The 19632-nt window shown below is 37.9% G+C and overlaps 1 protein-coding gene across 3 annotated transcripts in view; it reads right to left on the reverse strand.

The window, feature by feature from the left end:
• LOC126416281 (serine/threonine-protein phosphatase 2A regulatory subunit B'' subunit gamma-like) overlaps positions 1-19632 on the reverse strand; it is a 53828-nt gene that overhangs the window by 324 nt on the left and 33872 nt on the right. For 2 of the 3 annotated variants that reach the window (XM_050083927.1, XM_050083926.1), the window contains one exon: positions 10276-10403. The exons of the other annotated variant lie outside the window; for it this stretch is intronic. In XM_050083927.1, coding sequence (XP_049939884.1) covers positions 10276-10403 — 128 coding nt within the window. The remainder of the gene's footprint in view (positions 1-10275; positions 10404-19632) is intronic. 3 annotated transcript variants of the gene reach the window in all.

A 19632-nucleotide genomic window follows, 5' to 3' on the forward strand; every position in this document is an offset into this window, starting at 1 on the left:
TTTGGTCTTTGAAAATAATCAGCACTCTTATGATACATGTCATTGCTTTAGAGAGAGATCAAATCAGGCAATCAACTGAATTAAATGGTTTGCAGAAATCATTATTTATAGGATGAGTAACAGAGTTACAAGGTCCATACACTCTATAAAATCTGAATCCTTGTTATAGAAAAGGTGCTTGGTTTACAAAATGAAGTAGTAAACTTAGATTCAAAATATGCTCTACTACACTACTGGAGGGAAGTAAATGTAATTTTCACAAACAAAACTTGGTGAGTTGACACATTTTATGTTACATTAGTACATTTTGCATTTTTGACTTGAACATACAAGATAAAAGGCTGCAACAGTTAGGAAGTAATTCATAAGATACAAGGCATTCATTTTTAATGTAATATATAGTCTGTACAATTAGTTTGGTGTTTATGTAGTTTCAGGACTTTTGTAAGTAGAGTGAAACATCTATTTTACATTTTTGTAGGGTCCATACTTAGAAACCGCTAAACTGAGGAAAATGCAGAATATGTCTATACAATAATTTGTGGTAATGAATTTCATCAGATCCTAAAAAAATCACAGACATGTAACAACAAGTAAAAACTTGCCAAAAAATTGAAATTGGTATCTGGGTACAAGGTAATCGAGCTATTTTCCAACATGCTACAACCACAAATTACACGCCAAAACATGCTGCTTGAGACAAGTTTTCAAAACATGTTTCCGGCTACACGATGTAGATACCATTTGGAAACATCTTTCAAAACACGGAAGCATTCTTAAAATTCTGGAGCAGAATCAGCTCTTCAGCTGTTTTGCTGCAGCTATTATTTCTTGGTAAAAGAAAGAAAGGAAGACCAGGATTAAAGTCCCCATTGGCGAAGAAGTTTTTAGAGAGGATATAACTCAGACTGCACAAGGATGAGGGGCAATTCCATCCTGTCCTATTCACAGGAACCATATCAGCATTTTCCTTAAGAAATTTAAGGAACCCAAAGAAACCCTAAATACAGATAACAATATGGGGATTTGCGAACACCACCTTCTGAATGAGAGTGCCAATGTTTTAACTATACCAGATTACCCTGTTCTCTTGTACTCTTCATCTGTATATTGTTTAACTTTTCTACAATTATTCCTATTCCTGCAAGATACCATTCTACTGCTTATGTGGTTAGCCATTAGAGAAATGGAATACACAATATATTACATGTGTAAAGGAATTCAGGTGCTTCAAAAAGCTCACCTTCACAATGGATGAAGTACTGTGGCTGTAAAAAGATTGAGCCATGACTATGTGAATGTATGTCCTTCGAAGGGGAAATTTAATTCTGGGCATAAATCTGGTTTAAAGTGATTAGAAAGGATGTGACAGAGGTTGAGGGAAATGTTCAGCAGTGGACACAACTGTACATGGTGTGGGGAAGGTAGTACAGAAATACCTAACATGAAGTGTGACCAGTAATTTTTGGATACTTGTACTGATATGGCTGATCAAGTGAAGTTTGGGAATTTGGTTTAATGATCATACAGCTGTCTGACTAACATATACTAAAACAAAAAGTGTTACATGCTACTTAAATGTTTTCCCAAACAGCAGTATCATGCCAAGAGACGTATCCAGTTATTTCTGTACGTGTATCTCATTATAATAAGAATGCACAAATACATAAAGCCAGGACATAATTAAAATCAGATCATGTATTCTATGACAGAAGAAATTTAGGTGTAGGCTTTCCTGTACAAAGGAAACTCAGGCACAGCAGAAAACCATGTTGTAGGGAAAGTGATCAAAGGGCATTTTTGGTTGGGATACCCCATCTGGGGTTGGTCTGTTGCCTACCGCTAAGTCCTTTTATACGATGCCACTTCGGCGACTTGAGCATTGACAATTAAAGGTGTGAGAATGATTTAGTCCAAAGCCAAACTCATCTTAAAATATGTTTCTTGTGTTAGTTGAACTTCTACTCACCAGAGGAAGCTACTGCGAAAATATTTTAACTTTCACTCACTAGATGGCAGAGCAGTTCACACTTGTTGTTCTCATTCAGTGAGGAAGTAGTCTTTTCGAGTGCGTGTGTCACAATTCAAAGCCACAGTAAAATGGCACTTGCAAAGAAGAGGTTATTTCCATGTGTAACCAAAAAAGAAGATTCTGAGACAGAAAAGGCCAGTTCTGAAGGGTTACTCATCCAGTGGAAGCGGTTAGTGTCCCTCTGATGAATATTCATCCGAAAATGACATGTAAAGTTGAAAATACTTACTTTTTTAAACATTTAAAAATTGAGGCTTAGGACTGTGTCACAGTAAAATATTATTGAGTAATTATAACTATTATATACTTGCTAATTAAAATATGTATGTGTTAATCATGAACAATTTACACTTCTCCTATTAATTACTGCATAATTAGTAATAATTTTAATATTATAAGGCTATTTGTATAATATATTAAGGTATGTTATATGTGTTAAAGTGGCTTTGGTCTTTCTCATTCTGAATACTTTGTTTGGCTTAGGATGCTGACGGACGTAAAAGGTCTCCCAGAGTATTTCCTGCTAAAGAACCTGAAGGCAGAAAGAAAGAAGAAATATGAACAATTGGGAAAGGGAAAAATGTAAACGTCAGAGAAATTCTGCCAGAGAGTACATATCTGATAAAACAGGACAAACTGCTGGTGCTAAAATGTGTAGTCCTGGAATTGGGTGATTTCAATCGCCAAAATAATTACCTTCTGAGCAATATTAACATGAAACAAGTGCAAAGGAGGTAACTATGATTAATGAAAATCTGAAATTAATTTTTTATATAATGTATTTTTTATACGTAAAATATTATTATTTTCATTAATATGTTTTACCTTTTTAGGTACTCAAAAGAAAAGGAATAGCGCAGTTTCACGGTGAATAGTTACTTTTTTTGTACCAGGTTAAGGTTAATGGCTGTAATATTTTGGTATGCAGAGAAGCATTTTTAAGTGTGCATGGGCTTCAGAACAATCAAGGATGCCTTAAGAACTTACAAAAACAATTGTCTGATGGATACTCTACTTCTCTAAAAGACAGAAGTGGTATTTAAAGATTAAATTAATGTTGCTTCCCAGAAAAACCATAATTTTGCTCTATTCTGATTATTTATCCAGCATTTTTCTTTAAGTATCATTTTCAAACAAAAATTCACTTAATTTCTCTTATCTGAGCATTTCCCTTTAAAATTACTATTATTCATTTTGTTTCCAGGAAAAATAGGGAATCCATCAAGGAAAATTTCACCAGAAGCAGTTCAGACAGCTCAAATACCTAAGTAAGCCAGTCATTACAGCCGCACACAGAAAACTAATGAAGTGTACTTCGACCATAACATGTTGATTTCTTCATCACCTCAAGAACATTGTTTGAAATATTGTGAATAAAATAGTGCACCACAAGTAAAAGTTTCGAAATTTCGAGATATTTTTAACTACAAATTTAATATTGGTTTTAAATTGCCATGTTAAGACACATGTCATGCATGTGATGAATTTCAAATTCAAATAAAAAATGCACAATTGACCAACTCTTAAGATATGATTAGAAGATTAAAAATTGAAAGGGAGCTACGTCATGCCAAAGGATGTGCTGGACAAAATATCGTTACACAGTTTTCCAAGTTAGCTAGGGAAAATCCTGAGGAACATCTTGCAATAGCTTTTGATCCACAACAATTTTTTCCAACACCCAGGCTGATGTCTGCACCTGCATTCTATAAGAGGAAGTTGTGGACGTATAATTTTGCTATTCATGATTGTGGATCTGAAAGGGGACATATGTTTGTGTGGAGTGAAGACAAAGCAAAGTGTGGATCTGATGAGATAGGAAGCTGTCCAGTAAAATTCATAGAAATAAAAAAAGTCTCAAGCAAACATTCTTCACATTATAAGCGATAATTGCAGAGGCCAAGGCAAAAACTGCACAACTGTTGCACTAGACAGATCACTAGTGCGTTCAGGAAAATTTATGCTGTTGAACACTGGTTTCAACAAGTTGGACACACACAATTGCCCTGTGATAGAGATTTCAATTGAATTGAGAAGCACATTAAGAACAGACACTCCACTGTGTACACCCCTGATGATTGTATTACAGTCATTAGAGAATCGAGCAAGATAAACCATTTTCAGCCGTTAAAATGAAGCAAGCAGACTTTATAGATCTGATATCTTTGCAGATAAATATTGCAAAGAAGGACAAACATGATTATGGATCTCAGTTCTGATTTTCTGAAGTGACAGCTTTTTGTTTTGATGAAGGAATGCCTCACATTTAAAAGTGAAGTATCAGTACACTGATATTGAAGAATTCAGAACTGTAAATATCACTAGAAAAGGATGAGCACAACAGGAGCTTAATCTGTTTGAGCTATCAAGGAAATACTTAAAACCCATTCCAATTTGTGACAAAGAACTCAAAGATGTTATGTCATTGATGCCATTTACACCAGATGTTTCGAATGGATACTTCAAGAGTCTGAGTGAAACAAAGGAAGAAAATGATGAAAATGACACAGAGGTTGATAGATATTGGCTATATTGTTTGAAATACTGTAGTCGCTATCATTATAAGTTCTGTTGTATGCTGACGTTCAAATTTTTGTAAACCTTGTATTCATTTAGTATGAGACAGGCCAAAGCCCAATGTTATTTCACCCAAGGGATAAAATATTTTTTGTTGATAATGTTTAAGTTTGTTCACACTATAATGCTGCACACTGTACAAATAACACCATTGGTCAGAATGACATCAAATTACAACGGAATGTTATTGGAGAAGGGAGAAAATGTATGGCACAAGCGGAAAAAAAAGTGTTAAAATTATCAACAGATGGTTCCGTATGTACCAGAATATGTAAATGAAAACACTTGTCACGCTTACAACCCATTGAAGTTGGTATAAACAAGTGGATACACAGCTTTTCCTCTCTGCAATGTTAGCCATGACTGTCTCAATGCAGGATCGCGCTCTCCTTGTAAAGCTGTATTACAGGAACGATGACTGTGCACACGTCAATCTGCAGAAGTTCTGGCCACTGAAGTGTTTGAAAAAAGGCATTTATCCGATGACTGCTGTGGGTCTGGAGAAAATGATTTGGAAATTCGGAAAGACGGGTTCTTTTGGTGTGCAACCTAGTAGAGGGAGGAAACAAATTAATTCGACGTCAGTGGAAGCAGTGGCCACAGCAATGCAGTAGGAGATGAGTGGTGGTGTGCAAATGTGTAGTGGACGGAGAATTGCCCGAACATTGGACATACCCGTCAGCACGGTGCTTAAAATCCTACGAAACATCCTTCTTTGTTATCCATTCAAAATTCCCCATGTGCAAGAGTGGCTTCCTGTTGACCTGCCAGCAAGAGAGACCTTTGCTTTAGAATTTCTTACTCTCAAGGAAGTGGACAATGATTGGCCGCGGAAGATTTTGTGGACAGACGAAGCCCACTTCCATCAGTAAAGATATATCAATGCACAGAATTGTTGAATATGGGCAATGGAAAATCCACACGCAAATCACCCAGCACCACTTCATCTTGAAAAGGTCACTGCGTGGTGCGGGCTTACAGCATCATTTATCATATGCCTGTATTTTTTCGAAGAGACAGGTGCTTCTGGTCCTGTTAACTGAACCGTCATTGGTAAGCACTATGAGTGTCTTTAGCACAACCAAGTCACTCCAGCTCTCCAACAGCATGGATGTGATCATTTTTATGCAAGATGGCACATCTCCACAGATTGCAAATCCAGTTAAGCAGCTGCTGAAGTGCCATTTCGAAAATGCTAGAATTATCAGCTGCAATTCCCCTACAGCCTGGCTGTCCTTATCACATGATCTTAATCTGTGTGACTTCTGGCTGTGGGGCTATATGAGAGATGATGTGTTCAGTGTTCCAATTGCAAACTTAGCTGTATTGAAGGCACACATTGTGCAACACATTCTGAACATGACCCCGGAAACACTTGTTGCAAACACAATCAGTTGTGGAACGTGCTGTTTCTCAGTTTCAACCCATTGCAAAAAACAGTGGACAGCATATTGAACATGTTTTGCACCAGTCGCACAGAAATTAATAATCTGATTTGATTTTGATTGATGCTTTTTATGCGGTTTTTGCTTCAGGACAATTGAAAACCGATTTTTCCCATCTGATGTGATATGACCTTGCCGTGGTGGACGGGCTTATGTTACTAACAGCATCACACCTGTACACCCACGCACACTGAGGAGTACAGTTTGTTTAATGTCAAATGTACACCTTAAGCATTGTTGTATGATTCATTTGTCATTTGTAATTGACCACTATTAAATTATGTTGTTTACAGCGCCATCTATTGTTACATTTTGTGACTATTTATTTTTCTTCCGTCATTCATTTTCCCCCTTCTGTGATAATATTCTGTTGAAATTTGATCTCATTCTGACCAGTGGTGTTATTTCTACAGTGGTTTGAAAGTTTAACTTTAATTATAATCACTCTGTATATTAACACATTGGAGAAATAAACTACTTTTGTAGGATACCCAGAAAAGTTGAAATATGATTCATGGATTTAGTTTTAAAACACTCTTCTGAAAAATTTACATTTTGTGGCTTTGGATTATATCTTTCTCACCCCTTCAATTATTACATACTGATAAGAATAACACAACACCCAGCCCTCAAGTGGATAAAATTTCTGACTTGGCTGGGAGTCAAACAGGTCCCCTGCACAGCAATTAGGCACATTGACCACTTATCCACAGAGGTGGACTATGAAAATCACTTAAGTCTATACATGAACATGCTCATGTTCTGATGACGAGGTAGAAGATTTCTGCAAACAGTTACTCAAGCTAATAAATGACATCAAACATCACTATAAGACATTAGTGAGGAGGTTTAATATATAATACTAAAGTACTACAAAATTAAAGATTGATTTCCCAATGAGAAATTTAGCATAAAACAAAAACAATTCAGGTCAAATAGCACTGAAATTTGTCAAAAAGAAAACATGTTCATTTTTAACGCATTATTCAGAAGAAAGCAAATGAAAAATGGACTTTGCAAAGAGCAAATGTAATTAAAAATGAAATTGACTACATTTTATCACACAACAAAGGAAATATATAAGACGTAAACATGCAAAGCTGTTTTATAATTTCATGAAGTCACACAGTCGTAATAAAGATGCAGAGTACAAATTAGCAATGTTATACGGATACAGACAGAAGGAACAATTGTTTAACACAAAATAAAATCTCAAATAGAATAAGGCAACTATTAATGAGAAGGTGAGAGATTTTAAATTTTATATCTGAGCCTCAGGTTACCGTAACAAACTTATTCAAATCTTCTGATGATGACTTGGTAATAACTCGACAACTGAACAGGCCCAGGGAGGTGCCTCTCCAGGCCTGTTCAACTGACATGTTACTATGCAATCTATTCTAATCATCAGATGATTTGGCAAAAAGTTGAAACCAGTAATGATATCATTTGAGTTACCTGAGGCTGAAATATGTAATTGTTAAAAAGCTTACAAGATCACCACCACATTTCTCTTAAGGCCATGTGCCTAGTCTATGTAAGATTCAAGGAAATTATTGGGAATGCAAAAAATGTTTTATGCAAATGACAATAAGAATGTGGAAGTATATACTAAATTAAACAAAAAAATACAAAAATATCTCTGAAAGGATGAGAAAAAACACAACAAAAATTTGGCGAAATGAACATCTGAAAACAATGAGAATGAAGAAGAAAACAACAGAGACACTTCTTGTGTATACACTATTATTTTATTGGACAAGTAATTACTAATACACAGATCACTGTATACAAGTGTTTTAAGATTTCTTTAAATGTTCATTTAGTTCACATGATGAATTAAAAACACAGATGGTTAGCAACTAAAATATTTATTTCGGAAGTAGCACAAGAAATCAGTCAAGGTATGAAGGAAAGAAGGGCACCTGAAAGTAATAATGCTTGAATAAAACTGGGTTAAGCTGGAGCCAAGTACTACAAAAGCTGTTGAAGAAGACGATTCCTGAATACTGGAACAATGCTGTAACTGATCTAATTCAGAGGAAAACATTTGAAGCAAAACAATGCTACAGCCTTCCTTAGCCTTCATCAGCAAGTTCAAAAATTCAGACTGCAAGAGGAAAAATATGAAGAGATTTTTTAAGGGACAGTCAAATGAAAATGAGACAGATGGAAAAAAGTAAGTAAACTGTTTGTTATTTCAAAAGTAATCACTTACCCACATGCTGCCAAGGTTGTTTCGAGTATGCTATAGAAGTTTCACTGGGAAGTCCTTACACATCCTCTATAAATTCCTGATCTCTCCCCATGTGTTTCCTATATTTTTGGAGCCCTGAATAAACGCATTTGCGGCTGTCGATTTGCTTTGGATGAAGAGGAGCATGTCTGGGTACAATCGTGGTTCCATAGGCGACCACAAACATTTTTCCATTAAGGCACTGACCATCTTGTTTCACAGAGGGATAAATGTATTAACAGTTATGGAAATTACTTTTGAAATAATAAACAGTTTACCAGCTTTTTTTGCCTCTGCCTCATTTTCATATGACTGCTCCTTATATATCAGGTTCACAAACTTGGAAAATGAAGAAGTAATGCTTGTTGATGGAATCTGCATTTTTCTCATGACATTGTACTTACTGCCTGTATTGCACATAAACTGTAAGAAATTAATACAGCAAGTCTGAAAGTACGCCTAAAAATCAGTTGCAATAAAACTAAAATAATGAATAACCAACACAATGGAAAAAAAGATTGTGAAAACAATGAAGTCATAGAAAAAGTTATGGCAGTCGCAGACAACAACTGGATGGACAAGAACAGAAATAAATAAAAATGTCAAAATGGCTCAGACAGTTTCCATTATTAAATAAAGCCAGTGAGATAAGATATTTTGACATGAAAACCATTAAGAAACTGAGGGTTGGTCACTGAGCACCGTAGCGATGCATGTTGGGAATTTCTACGCGACATAAGGAAAGAAATTGATCAGGGAACAGATAGGAAATTAACAAATAGATCAGGAAAAAGACTAGAGTGGACAATATTCCTATAACCGCAATGTAAGTGATAAAGGAGGTTGGCAGAACATGTATCCACGCAAACGGATGGTGAGCAATATAATCTTTTTGCTCAATTGAGAGAGATTAGAAACGACCAACCCTACGATCTAACGAAACATGACTAAATAACATTACAAAACATTCAGGAGCAGTATGAATGTGTGTAGCTGAAGACTGCAATATACGGTCGTGACTAGAGGCCTTTATCAAGCAGTGGATGAGCTATGGGAAAATCTCAAGACATTTTTATGCATGCACCATGAGACATGCCAATGGAAGGAAAAGGGCTTGGAAAAATGCTCATCAAATATAGTGATCATTACTGTGCATATAGAGCAACTGGTACTTTACAGAGTGCTTGCATTTTTCACTTGGTAGTCTCAGAGCTTTTTTTTGTTTTGTGGACAGAAACACAATTGTGTGTTTAGATCTCACTGAAACAAGATGATGTAAGGATGTTCTTACCCTTGTTATTTCTTAGCTTTTGAAAGCAGCCTGGCATGAGTGTTACATGAATGATATGACAGTGCAATTGACTATATCCTCAGAGGCTGGACTTCAACTTAGTTGAATAATTGTGGGTTGTCTCAGAACACAGAATTTCTTCTAGAACTAAACAAGCCACACAGATTCATCACTTTGCCTTCACTGTAGATTTCCAGAAAGAAGAGCCATAATTCCACAAGAGACTTTCTTAGGGCCGATTACAAGAATGTCATTAATTGTTGAGAAGACAGCTGTAAAGACTAATTCAGCATCAACTGTGTAGTAATTGGTACAATGTGAACTGAGTCTATGGAAGACTAGTAACTTCACCTTCTGAGATACATAGTCTACTTTTCATCATTTATGATTTTTGTTAAAGTGTGTGCTGACTTTCTAATTGGTTTTCAATCAACTGTCAAAAGTAAATTTTAATAGGTATTTCTGTCAGTCGAAGGGCGGAAGGGATTGTTAAAATTACTTTCCTGAAATTTGAAGGAGCAGGCTTCAAACCTCCATACAGCTTGAGGTTTTCTGTGGTTTTGCTAAATCAATTAAGGAAAATGGCAGGATTGTTCCTTTAAATAAATCATGGACAATTTTCTTCTCCATGCTTAATAAATACCGGGCTTCAACTCCAGCTCTAATAACTCTCTCTGACAGAGCATTAACTTACCAGTTTATTAGATCTTGAAGAGTGATTTTAGCTGGATTGGTGGGCTTGACCATGTCAAATATTTCATCACTAACATCTTCAAATGAGACAGGCTCTTGTCCATGTACTACCATCTGTTCTTGTATTGACTGAAAAAAGGTTACTTAGATTCAATATACAAACAAAGCAAGTGTGACAAAACACCAAACATTTCAGAGGTTTTTCCCCCAAAATACAGGATAATCTTGTATTTACATATTAATCTATTGGCTCTGAGGTCAAAGCCTTTGTGTTGAGTAACACCTTAAATAGACATCATCTTACATTTACAGATGAAGCTTTGGAAATGGAGGTCACATGCAGATTTAATTTGAAGAGTTCAGAAGGATAGGAGGGAGAACAGTGGCATCAGCTTGGCCGAGCACTAGGATGGATGTGTGGAGGAGAGTAGTGAACGAGCAGCAAATTTTGTTGTGCTACCAACCATGGGAATGTGTACTGTGTATCTTGGCTTTTTATGACCATCTACCACACTTAGAACTGTAGTCTGCCTGAATCCGACAATAGCTGGAACTGAAGAGACTTTAAGGAGGAGGAGGAGGAGGAGATCAGTGTTTAACGTCCCGTCGACAACGAGGTCATTAGAGACGGAGCGCAAGCTCGGGTTAGGGAAGGATGGGGAAGGAAATCGGCCGTGCCCTTTCAAAGGAACCATCCCGGCATTTGCCTGAAGCGATTTAGGGAAATCACGGAAAACCTAAATCAGGATGGCCGGAGACGGGATTGAACCGTCGTCCTCCCGAATGCGAGTCCAGTGTGCTAACCACTGTGCCACCTCGCTCGGTGAAGAGACTTTAAAATTGGACAAATACACAACAATAGTATACGTTTCTATAGGAGACAAATTAATACTAACAAAAATGTTTGCACAGAACACTTGAAATGCGCAATGACAAATGAAACATGATCTTCAAAGATGGAGCTATGGTGGTCACTGCTCTACAGAACAACTGATTTTCAAATTTGGCAAAACAGTTAAGTCCGTTTCCGTAGCTCACTGATCAGTGTGTCCGGTTGCTATGCAGAGGACCCTTGTTTGAATCCCGGTACTGTCAGAGATTTTCCTTGGTGGGAGGCCTGATAAGAGGTGCACCCAGCCTCATGAGGCTAACTGAGGAGCTACTTAAATGAGAAGCAAGGCTCCAAGGGCAATAAAGCTGACAGAGATCTGGAGAGTGGTATGCTGAGCCCACACCTCTTCATACCACACCCAATGATGCCATTGGCAGAGGACGACATGATGGTTGGTGGATCCTGGCTGGCCGATCAGGGCTAGAATGTAGAGCTTCACTTTGCAACACAGTGAACCCGAAGTGGTATGACTTCTGCCAATTCTGCTGCAAAGAGACAGAGAAGACAACATATTGCTGTCGTACAGTTTGCTAATAGTGTCAGCACTGTAAGAATTGTTAATTGTAGCAATCAATAGTGGACGCAAAATACAGCTGTGACTCTTGAGAAATGCGGATCTATGAATTCACAGTGCAAAACTGCTCAACATACGCAATACAATTTTTAGTTCTTGGTGATTCATGAAGCAGAGGCTATGAACATCTGTGCAGCAGGAAGAAAATTTGCTGTCACCTAAGTGAATGCTCATAGGTGGTGTCAGATGAAGAATAAATTGAAGAACATCAGTTGAACACATTAAATTTTCAGGAGAACGAAGCAGGATATTTTTCATGAACTAGGCCAGCAGGTTGGTCAGTATGTGTGAGAGAAATGTAATGGAGGCTCCCTGATTACTCGAGAAATTATCCAAATGCAGATAATAAACAGCGATTTTCCAACTACATGCACTGTGGAATTCAAAGGAAGTTCTGGCCAGTGTGCGAAGATGATTTGGGGACAAGGCTTATGTTATGATGCAGAACATTGTATCTCAGCAACTGCCCATGATATTTGATGAAAAACTACTTGTGTATCACTGTCATAAAATAAATCGAAGAAAACGTCACAATTACATCTTGGCCATATGGGAAATGTTAATCATACACATATTTATTCTGATATTCCAAAACTGTTACTGTTGATGTGAAGGGAGTTAAAAGTGTTCATATAAGAAGTTCTGTCAATGAAAAACCCATAATAACAGCAATGCTGGGGGCACTAGCAGATGGAAGCAAGCTCCCCTCTCCAAATTTACCTTTAAATGCCAAGAAAAGGGACAGATAACAAATGATCCAATGCCAGATTAGTTGAAGGTTGGTTGGAGCAGAGTAATAGGTTCTCTGCTTAAAAGAAGGAAAATGTGGGTGCTGGATTCTTTCAGGATAATCTCACCCACAAAGTCGAGGAGCCGATATTGAAGAACAACACAGACTTGGTAATAATTCCTCACAGAATGACCTTAGTTTCACGTAACAGATGCTACTGTGAACAGCCCTATCCGGCTCACCCATGATAGATTTACAGTGAGTGGTTTATTAGAGGCGGCCCTGCCCTCACTGCAGGTGGGAAGTTAAAGAAACCCTTAATACCTATGCTGTGCCAACAGATTCTTACTGCCTGGGGCAGAATATCAACTGGATCTATTATGAAAGGATTAAAAAGGTGTGTGTATCTAATACCAAGGATGGTTCAAAAGATTGACAATATGGGAGGAGTGCCAGAAACGAAGAAATGGAAGTAAATTTACAAATGAAGACACTGATTAAAAATAGTATTACCACAGAGTACTTGCTAAGACTGAAAGTAAAGAAGGAAGTGAAGATGAAAATTAATGTAAATCATTTCTTTTTCTTCATTTTGTTTCATGTTGTATAGTTGTTGTTGTCTTCAGTTCAGAGACTGGTTTGATGCAGCTCTCCATGCTATTCTATCCTGTGCAAGCTGCTTCATCTCCTACTGCACACTGCATCCTTCTGAATCTGCTTAGTGTATTCATCTCTTGGTCTCCCTCTGCCATTTTTACCCTCCACGCTGCCCTCCAATACTAAACTGGTGATAGTTTGATGCATCCGAACATGTTCTACCAATCAATCCCTTCTTCTGGTCAAGTTGTGCCACAAATTCCTTTTCTCCCCAATTCTATTCAGTACCTCCTCATCAGTTACATGATCTACCCATCTGATCTTCAGCATTCTTCTGTAACACCACATTTCGAAAGCTTATATTCTCTTCTTGTCTAAACCACTTATCGTCCATGTTTCACATCCATACATAGCTACACTCCATACAAATACTTTTAGAAAAGACTTCCTGACACTACAATCTATAACAAACAAATTTCTCTTCTTCAGAAATGCTTTCCTTGCTTTTGCCAGTCTACATTTTATATCCTCTCTACTTCAACCATCATCAGTTATTTGGCTTCCCAAATAGCAAAACTCATCTACTACTTTAAGTGTCTCATTTTCTAATCTAATTCCCTCAGCATCACCTGACTTAATTCGACTACATTCCATTATCCTCGTTTTGCTTTTGTTGATGTTCATCTCATATCCTCCTTTCAAGACACTGTCCATTCCATTCAACTGCTCTTCCAGATCCTTTGCTGTCTCTGACAGAATTACAATATCATCAGCAAACCACAAAGTTTTTATTTCTTCTCCACGGATTTTAATTCCTACTCCAAATTTTTCTTTTGTTTCCTTTACTGCTTGCTGAATATACAGATTGAATAACATCGGGGATAGGCAACAGCCCTGTCTCACTTCATTCGCAACCACTGCTTTCCTTTCGTGTCCCTTGACTCTTGTAACTGCCATCTGGTTTCTGTACAAATTGTAAGTAGCCTTTTGCTCCCTGTATTTGACCCCTGCCACCTTCAGAATTTGAAAGAGTATTCCAGTCAACATTGTTAAAAGCTCTCTCTAAGTCTACAAATGCTAGAAACGTAGGTTTACCTTTCCTTAATCTACTTTCTAAGATAAGTAGTAAGGTCAGTATTGCCTCACGTATTGCAACATTTCTACGGAATCCAAACTGATCTTCCCCGAGGTCGGCTTCTACCAGTTTTTCCATTTGTCTGTAAAGAATTTGCGTTAGTATTTTGCAGCTGTGACTTATTAAACTGATAATTCGGTAATTTTCACATCTGTCAACACCTGCTTCCTTGGGATTGGAATTATTATATTCTTCTTAAAGTCTGAGGGTATTTCGCCTGTATCATACATCTTGCTCACCAGATGGTAGAGTTTTGTCAGCACTGGCTCTCCCAAGGCCGTCAGTAGTTCTAATGGAATGTTGTCTACTTCCGGGGCCTTGTTTTGACTCGGTGCTCTGTCAAACTCTTCACGGAGTATCATATCTCCCATTTCATCTTCATCTACATCCTCTTGCATTTCCATAATATTTTCCTCAAGTACATCGCCCTTGTATAGACCATCTATATACTCTTTCCACCTTTCTGTTTTCCCTTCTTTGCTTAGAACTGGGTTTCCATCTGAGCTCTTGATATTCATACAAGTGGTTCTCTTTTCTCCAAAGGTATCTTTAATTTTCCTGTAGGCACTATCTATCCTACCCCTAGTTTGATAAGCCTCTACATCCTTACATTTGTCCTCTAGCCATCCCTGATTAGCAGTTTTGCACTTCCTGTCGATCTCATTTTTGAGATGTTTGTATTACTTTTTGCCTGCTTCATTTACTGCATTTTTATATTTTCTCCTTTCATCAATTAAATTCAATATTTCTTCTGTTACCCAAGGATTTCTACTAGCCCTCGTCTTTTTACCTACTTGATCGTCTGCTGCCTTCACTACTTCAACCCTCAGAGCTACCCATTCTTCTTCTACTGTAATTCTTTCCCCTGTTCCTGTCAATCATTCCCTGATGTTCTCTCTGAAACTCTCTACAACCTCTCGTTCTTTCAGTTATCCAGGTGCCTTCTCCTTAAATTCCTACCTTTTTGCAGTTTCTTGTTTTAATCTACAGTTCATAACCAATAGATTGCGGTCAGAGCCCACATTTGCCCCTGGAAATGTCTTACAATTTAAAACCTCATTCTTCCAGTGTCTCCAATACCAAAATATAATAAATGACGTAAGTTTAAAATAGATATATGTTAACTTTTTAGGGAGATATTTTATATCAATAACACTGTTTGTAATTTTAATTAGAATATGTTGAGCATAATAATTTCTCAAGGAGCTCTTTGTTTAAGGGGGGAGGTCATTTTATATTCAAGGTAGTCTTATAAATGGGTAAATAGGTACAGCAAATTGAGAGATGATCCTCATATGGAACTTTGTTGATGACACTTAGAAATTTCCTTCAGCAACTTCATTGGAAGTCCATGCCACTTTATAGGCTGTACACTGCAACCACCAGTAAAACGTTAATATATAATGCACACTTAAGAAAAGTGAAACAACAAACATTTATGAAAACAAGGATAAATATAAAAGCACAAAAAATGGAAGAGGCCACAAGTCAGCTGGTCTATTGTTTACAGTAGCTAGACAGCCATTTCAATCTTCAGCAGTTTCACCCAAGGCACAGAACCAGGAAAGAGGCACAGCAAAAGTATAACAGCAGTAGGAAAGTAATGAAATGCAGTGAGGTGGTGTAGGTATGTCAGCCAAAAGCAGGTGTGCGCTCCCGGGGGATAGTCTTGTGGCAGACCCCTGACCGGTGGTCCCCCGTCACTAATAAAGGCAGAATGCTCCCATCACATGGAAGGGGGGGGGAGGGGGGGGAGGGGGGGGAGGAGGAGGACTACAAGTATAAAAGCATGAAGACTTTATGTCATATGTCAGGCCATTGAACTATTTAAAGGCACGTAGTCAGCGAATTCAATCTTTAGAGATTCCCCCTGAGGTGTGAAACGAGAACGAGAAAGCAAAAGTGACATAAAAAATAATAAAATACAGTGAAGTGGTGGAGGTGCACTGTCCAAAAACAGTCCCAAAAGATTTATTTCGCAGTGGGTTGTCAGCTTCCGCTTCTGACCAGCAGCCCACTGTAGAAACCTGGCAAAGTGCTTGTGTCACAGAATGGTAAAGAGAGGTTATGAGGACACGTGACAAACTTCAAATGAGAGTAAATAAACCACTTTCTGCAGTAAAATGTAGAACCAAATTCACTGCTTGCATTTCATCAGCTAACAGCAGAGGTAATGAGCTCTCAAGTTTTTGCAAAGCACTAAACCTGGGGCAGCCTGATAAGGATGTAGGCCACTGATGGAGGGGGTGCCACAATGACAATAGGATGGGTCCTATTGCCTGAGGATGTAGCCATAAGTAAGCTGTGTGTGACCAACACGGAGCCAAGAAAAGATAGTCGATCCTCTTAGGAAATCGTGAAGGAAAGGCCAGTGTGCAGTTGATAGATCTTATGTTGCTTGACAGCTTGTTCGCAATGGCCATCTATATCTTTATCCACATCTACATACATACGCTACCAGCCACCGTACGATGCATGATGGAAGGTACCCTGTGCCACTACTAGTCATTTCCTTTCCTGTTCCACTTGCAAATAGAGCAAGGGGAAAACAATCATGTATGGTTCAAATCAATCAGTTCCAATGATAGCATTGTTTTAGGGCCTGTAAGACTGTTAAGGGGGCAATGCATATTAGAAAATTCTCACACTTCAGTGCAAGTGTAATGGAGAACTCGGATTGCGTAATTCAGATGAAAAAATTGTGCACCTGTATGGTAGGGAATGTTGCATGTGAGCCCTTGAAAGTGTGAAGTTAGTGCCATCTGATACTCTACTTTTGTCAATAGAGATCACTTCTTAAGCAGAAGACACACTAACTAGCAGAGGGGTTTACTATTTATATCTATCAGAAGAAAATGTCCAGGCTGAACTTAGGGTGAGGTACACACCTTGGGGAAAAGTAAGGAAGGGGGGGGGGGGGGGGTCCACCAGTCGCAAGTTGGATTCTGCAATAGTGCAAAACGGGGCCAGTATGCATAATGACAGTGGGGATACTGAACATAAGCCAGACACCCATAATCCAGTTGAGATAGAACGAGGGCTTTGTAAAAAAAAAAGTGGAGGTATTCCACACTACAGGTGGTGTTACAGAGGAAGAAGAGAATGTGCAGTTTCAACTCACTACTTTTTATAGGTTGGTGAGTACGTAGTGGTCACATCAACCGAACATCAAACAGAAACTTCTAAAAGTGAGATGAGCGTATCATTATGAAAGTGAAGTCTAGATGTTGAAAAAGTTCCAAGATGGCAAAAGAGCGTAACACGTTTTAAAAGAAGAAAATTTTAAGCCATGATGAAGCCCCAGGGCTGAACTTTCCTCATGGTGACTTGCAGCTGGTGTTAATCAACATTCACAGTTGAACTGCAGTAAATGAAAATGTTGGCAGCACATAGGGACGGTGAAACCATATCTTCTGTGAGCCAACTGATTGTCATTACAAAAAAGCCCATAGATCAGATGTACTTTTTGTTCCAACTGATTCATAATGAGAAGATCCTCCAGGATGTCTAACATGTTAGAAAAACAAGAATACACAATAAATATTAACAATGAAAAACAAATATGCTAATGTACCTTGCACAGATCCTAAGTGAAATAATTGTCACTGATCTGGAATGAGTCACAAAAATTTTAAGCATATTTTCATTTAAAAGGTAGTAATTACCAAATAGAAAAATCATTTTGCAACTCTTATTTACAATGACCATGTTGCTGCTCCAAACTTTTTTCTGAGTTATCAGTCTTCAGACTGGTTTGATGCACCCCACCACAAAGTCCTCTCCTGTGCCCTCCCTTTTATCTTCGAGTAATATTTGCAACCAACATACTCAATTATTTTGCTGGATTTACCCCAATCACTGTCTTCCTCTACAGTTTTTACCCTGCTCAGATCCCTCTAGTACCATGGAAGTTATTCTGTGATGTCTTAACAGATGACCCGTCATCCTGTAACTTCTTCACGTTAGTGTTTTCCAGATATTCCTCTCCTTGCTCATTCTGTGGAGAATCTCCTCATTCCTTACCTTCTCTGTCCATCTTATTTTCAACATTCTTTTCAAATGCTTCTATTCTCTTCTGTTCTGGCTTTCCCGCTATCCATGATTCACTACCAAACATATGTTCCCAGAAATTTCTTCCTCACATTAAGGTCTATGTTTAAGACAAGTAGACTTCTCTTTGCCAGGAACACCCTTTTTGCCAATGCTACTCTACTTTTTATGTCCTCCTTGCTATTTCCATTAAAGGTTATTTTGCTGCCTAGGTAGCAGAACCCCAAACTTCATATGCTTCATGCTCACCCATTATGATGTTAGATTTCTCACTGTACTCATTACTGCTACTTCTCATTGCTTTTGTCTTTCTTTGATACTCTCAATCCATATTGTGTACTCATTAGACTATTCATTCCATTCAACAGATCCAGTAGCTCACTGTCACTGAGGATTGCAAAGTCATCAGTGAATCTTATCACTGATATCCTTTCACATTGAATTTTAATCCCACTCTTACTTCCAACATTGCTTCTTCAATGCATGGATTGAACAGCACAGGTAAAAGATTACATCCCTGCCTTACACCCTTTTTAACCTAAAAACTTCGTTCTTTGTCTTCCCCTGTTTTGTTTCCTCTGCTTCTTGTACAGATTGTGTTTCACCTGTCTTTCCCTATACCTTACTCCTAGTTTTTTCAGAATTTTGAACATCTTGCACCATTTGACATTGTCGATTGCTTTTTCCAGGTTGACAAACCCAATCCAAGTGTCTTGCTTCCCTTATCAACCAGTGTTGGAATACTCCCAGGTGCCTTTACATTTTCTAAAGCCAAACAAATCCTCAATTTTCTTTCCATTCTTACGTATATTTTTCTTGTCAACAACTTGGATTCATGAGCAAATAAGCTTAATGTGCAATAATTCTTGCACTTGTAAGCTCTTGCAGTTTTCAATATGTTATGATGTTTTTCCAATTGACTGGTAATACATTGAGATTGAAAAGTCATTTTGTTGCCACTTCTCCCAATGATTTTAGAAGTCCCGATGGAATGTTATGTTCCCTTTTGCCCTTTCTGATATTAAGCTTTCCAAAGCTCTTTCAAATTCTGGTTCTAATACTGAATCCCCAATCCCACTCCTATCAACTCGTGTTTCTTCTTCTATCACACGATCATGTAAATCCTAACCCTCATAGAAGCCCTCAAAGTAATGTTTCCACCTATGATCTCTCTCCTGTGGATTTAATAGTGGAATTGCCATTGCACTCTTAATGTTAGTGCCTTTGCTTTTGATTTCACTGAAGGTTGTTTAGACTTTTCTGCATACTGAGTCAAGCCTTCCAACAATCATTTCTTTTTGGTTGGTTGGTTGATTTGCAGGAGTGGACCATACAGTGAGGTCATTGGTCCCATCGGATTAGGGAAGGATGGTTAAGGAA

Source organism: Schistocerca serialis, chromosome 8 (assembly GCF_023864345.2).
Source record: "Schistocerca serialis cubense isolate TAMUIC-IGC-003099 chromosome 8, iqSchSeri2.2, whole genome shotgun sequence".
Taxonomy (NCBI): Eukaryota; Metazoa; Arthropoda; class Insecta; order Orthoptera; family Acrididae; genus Schistocerca; species Schistocerca serialis.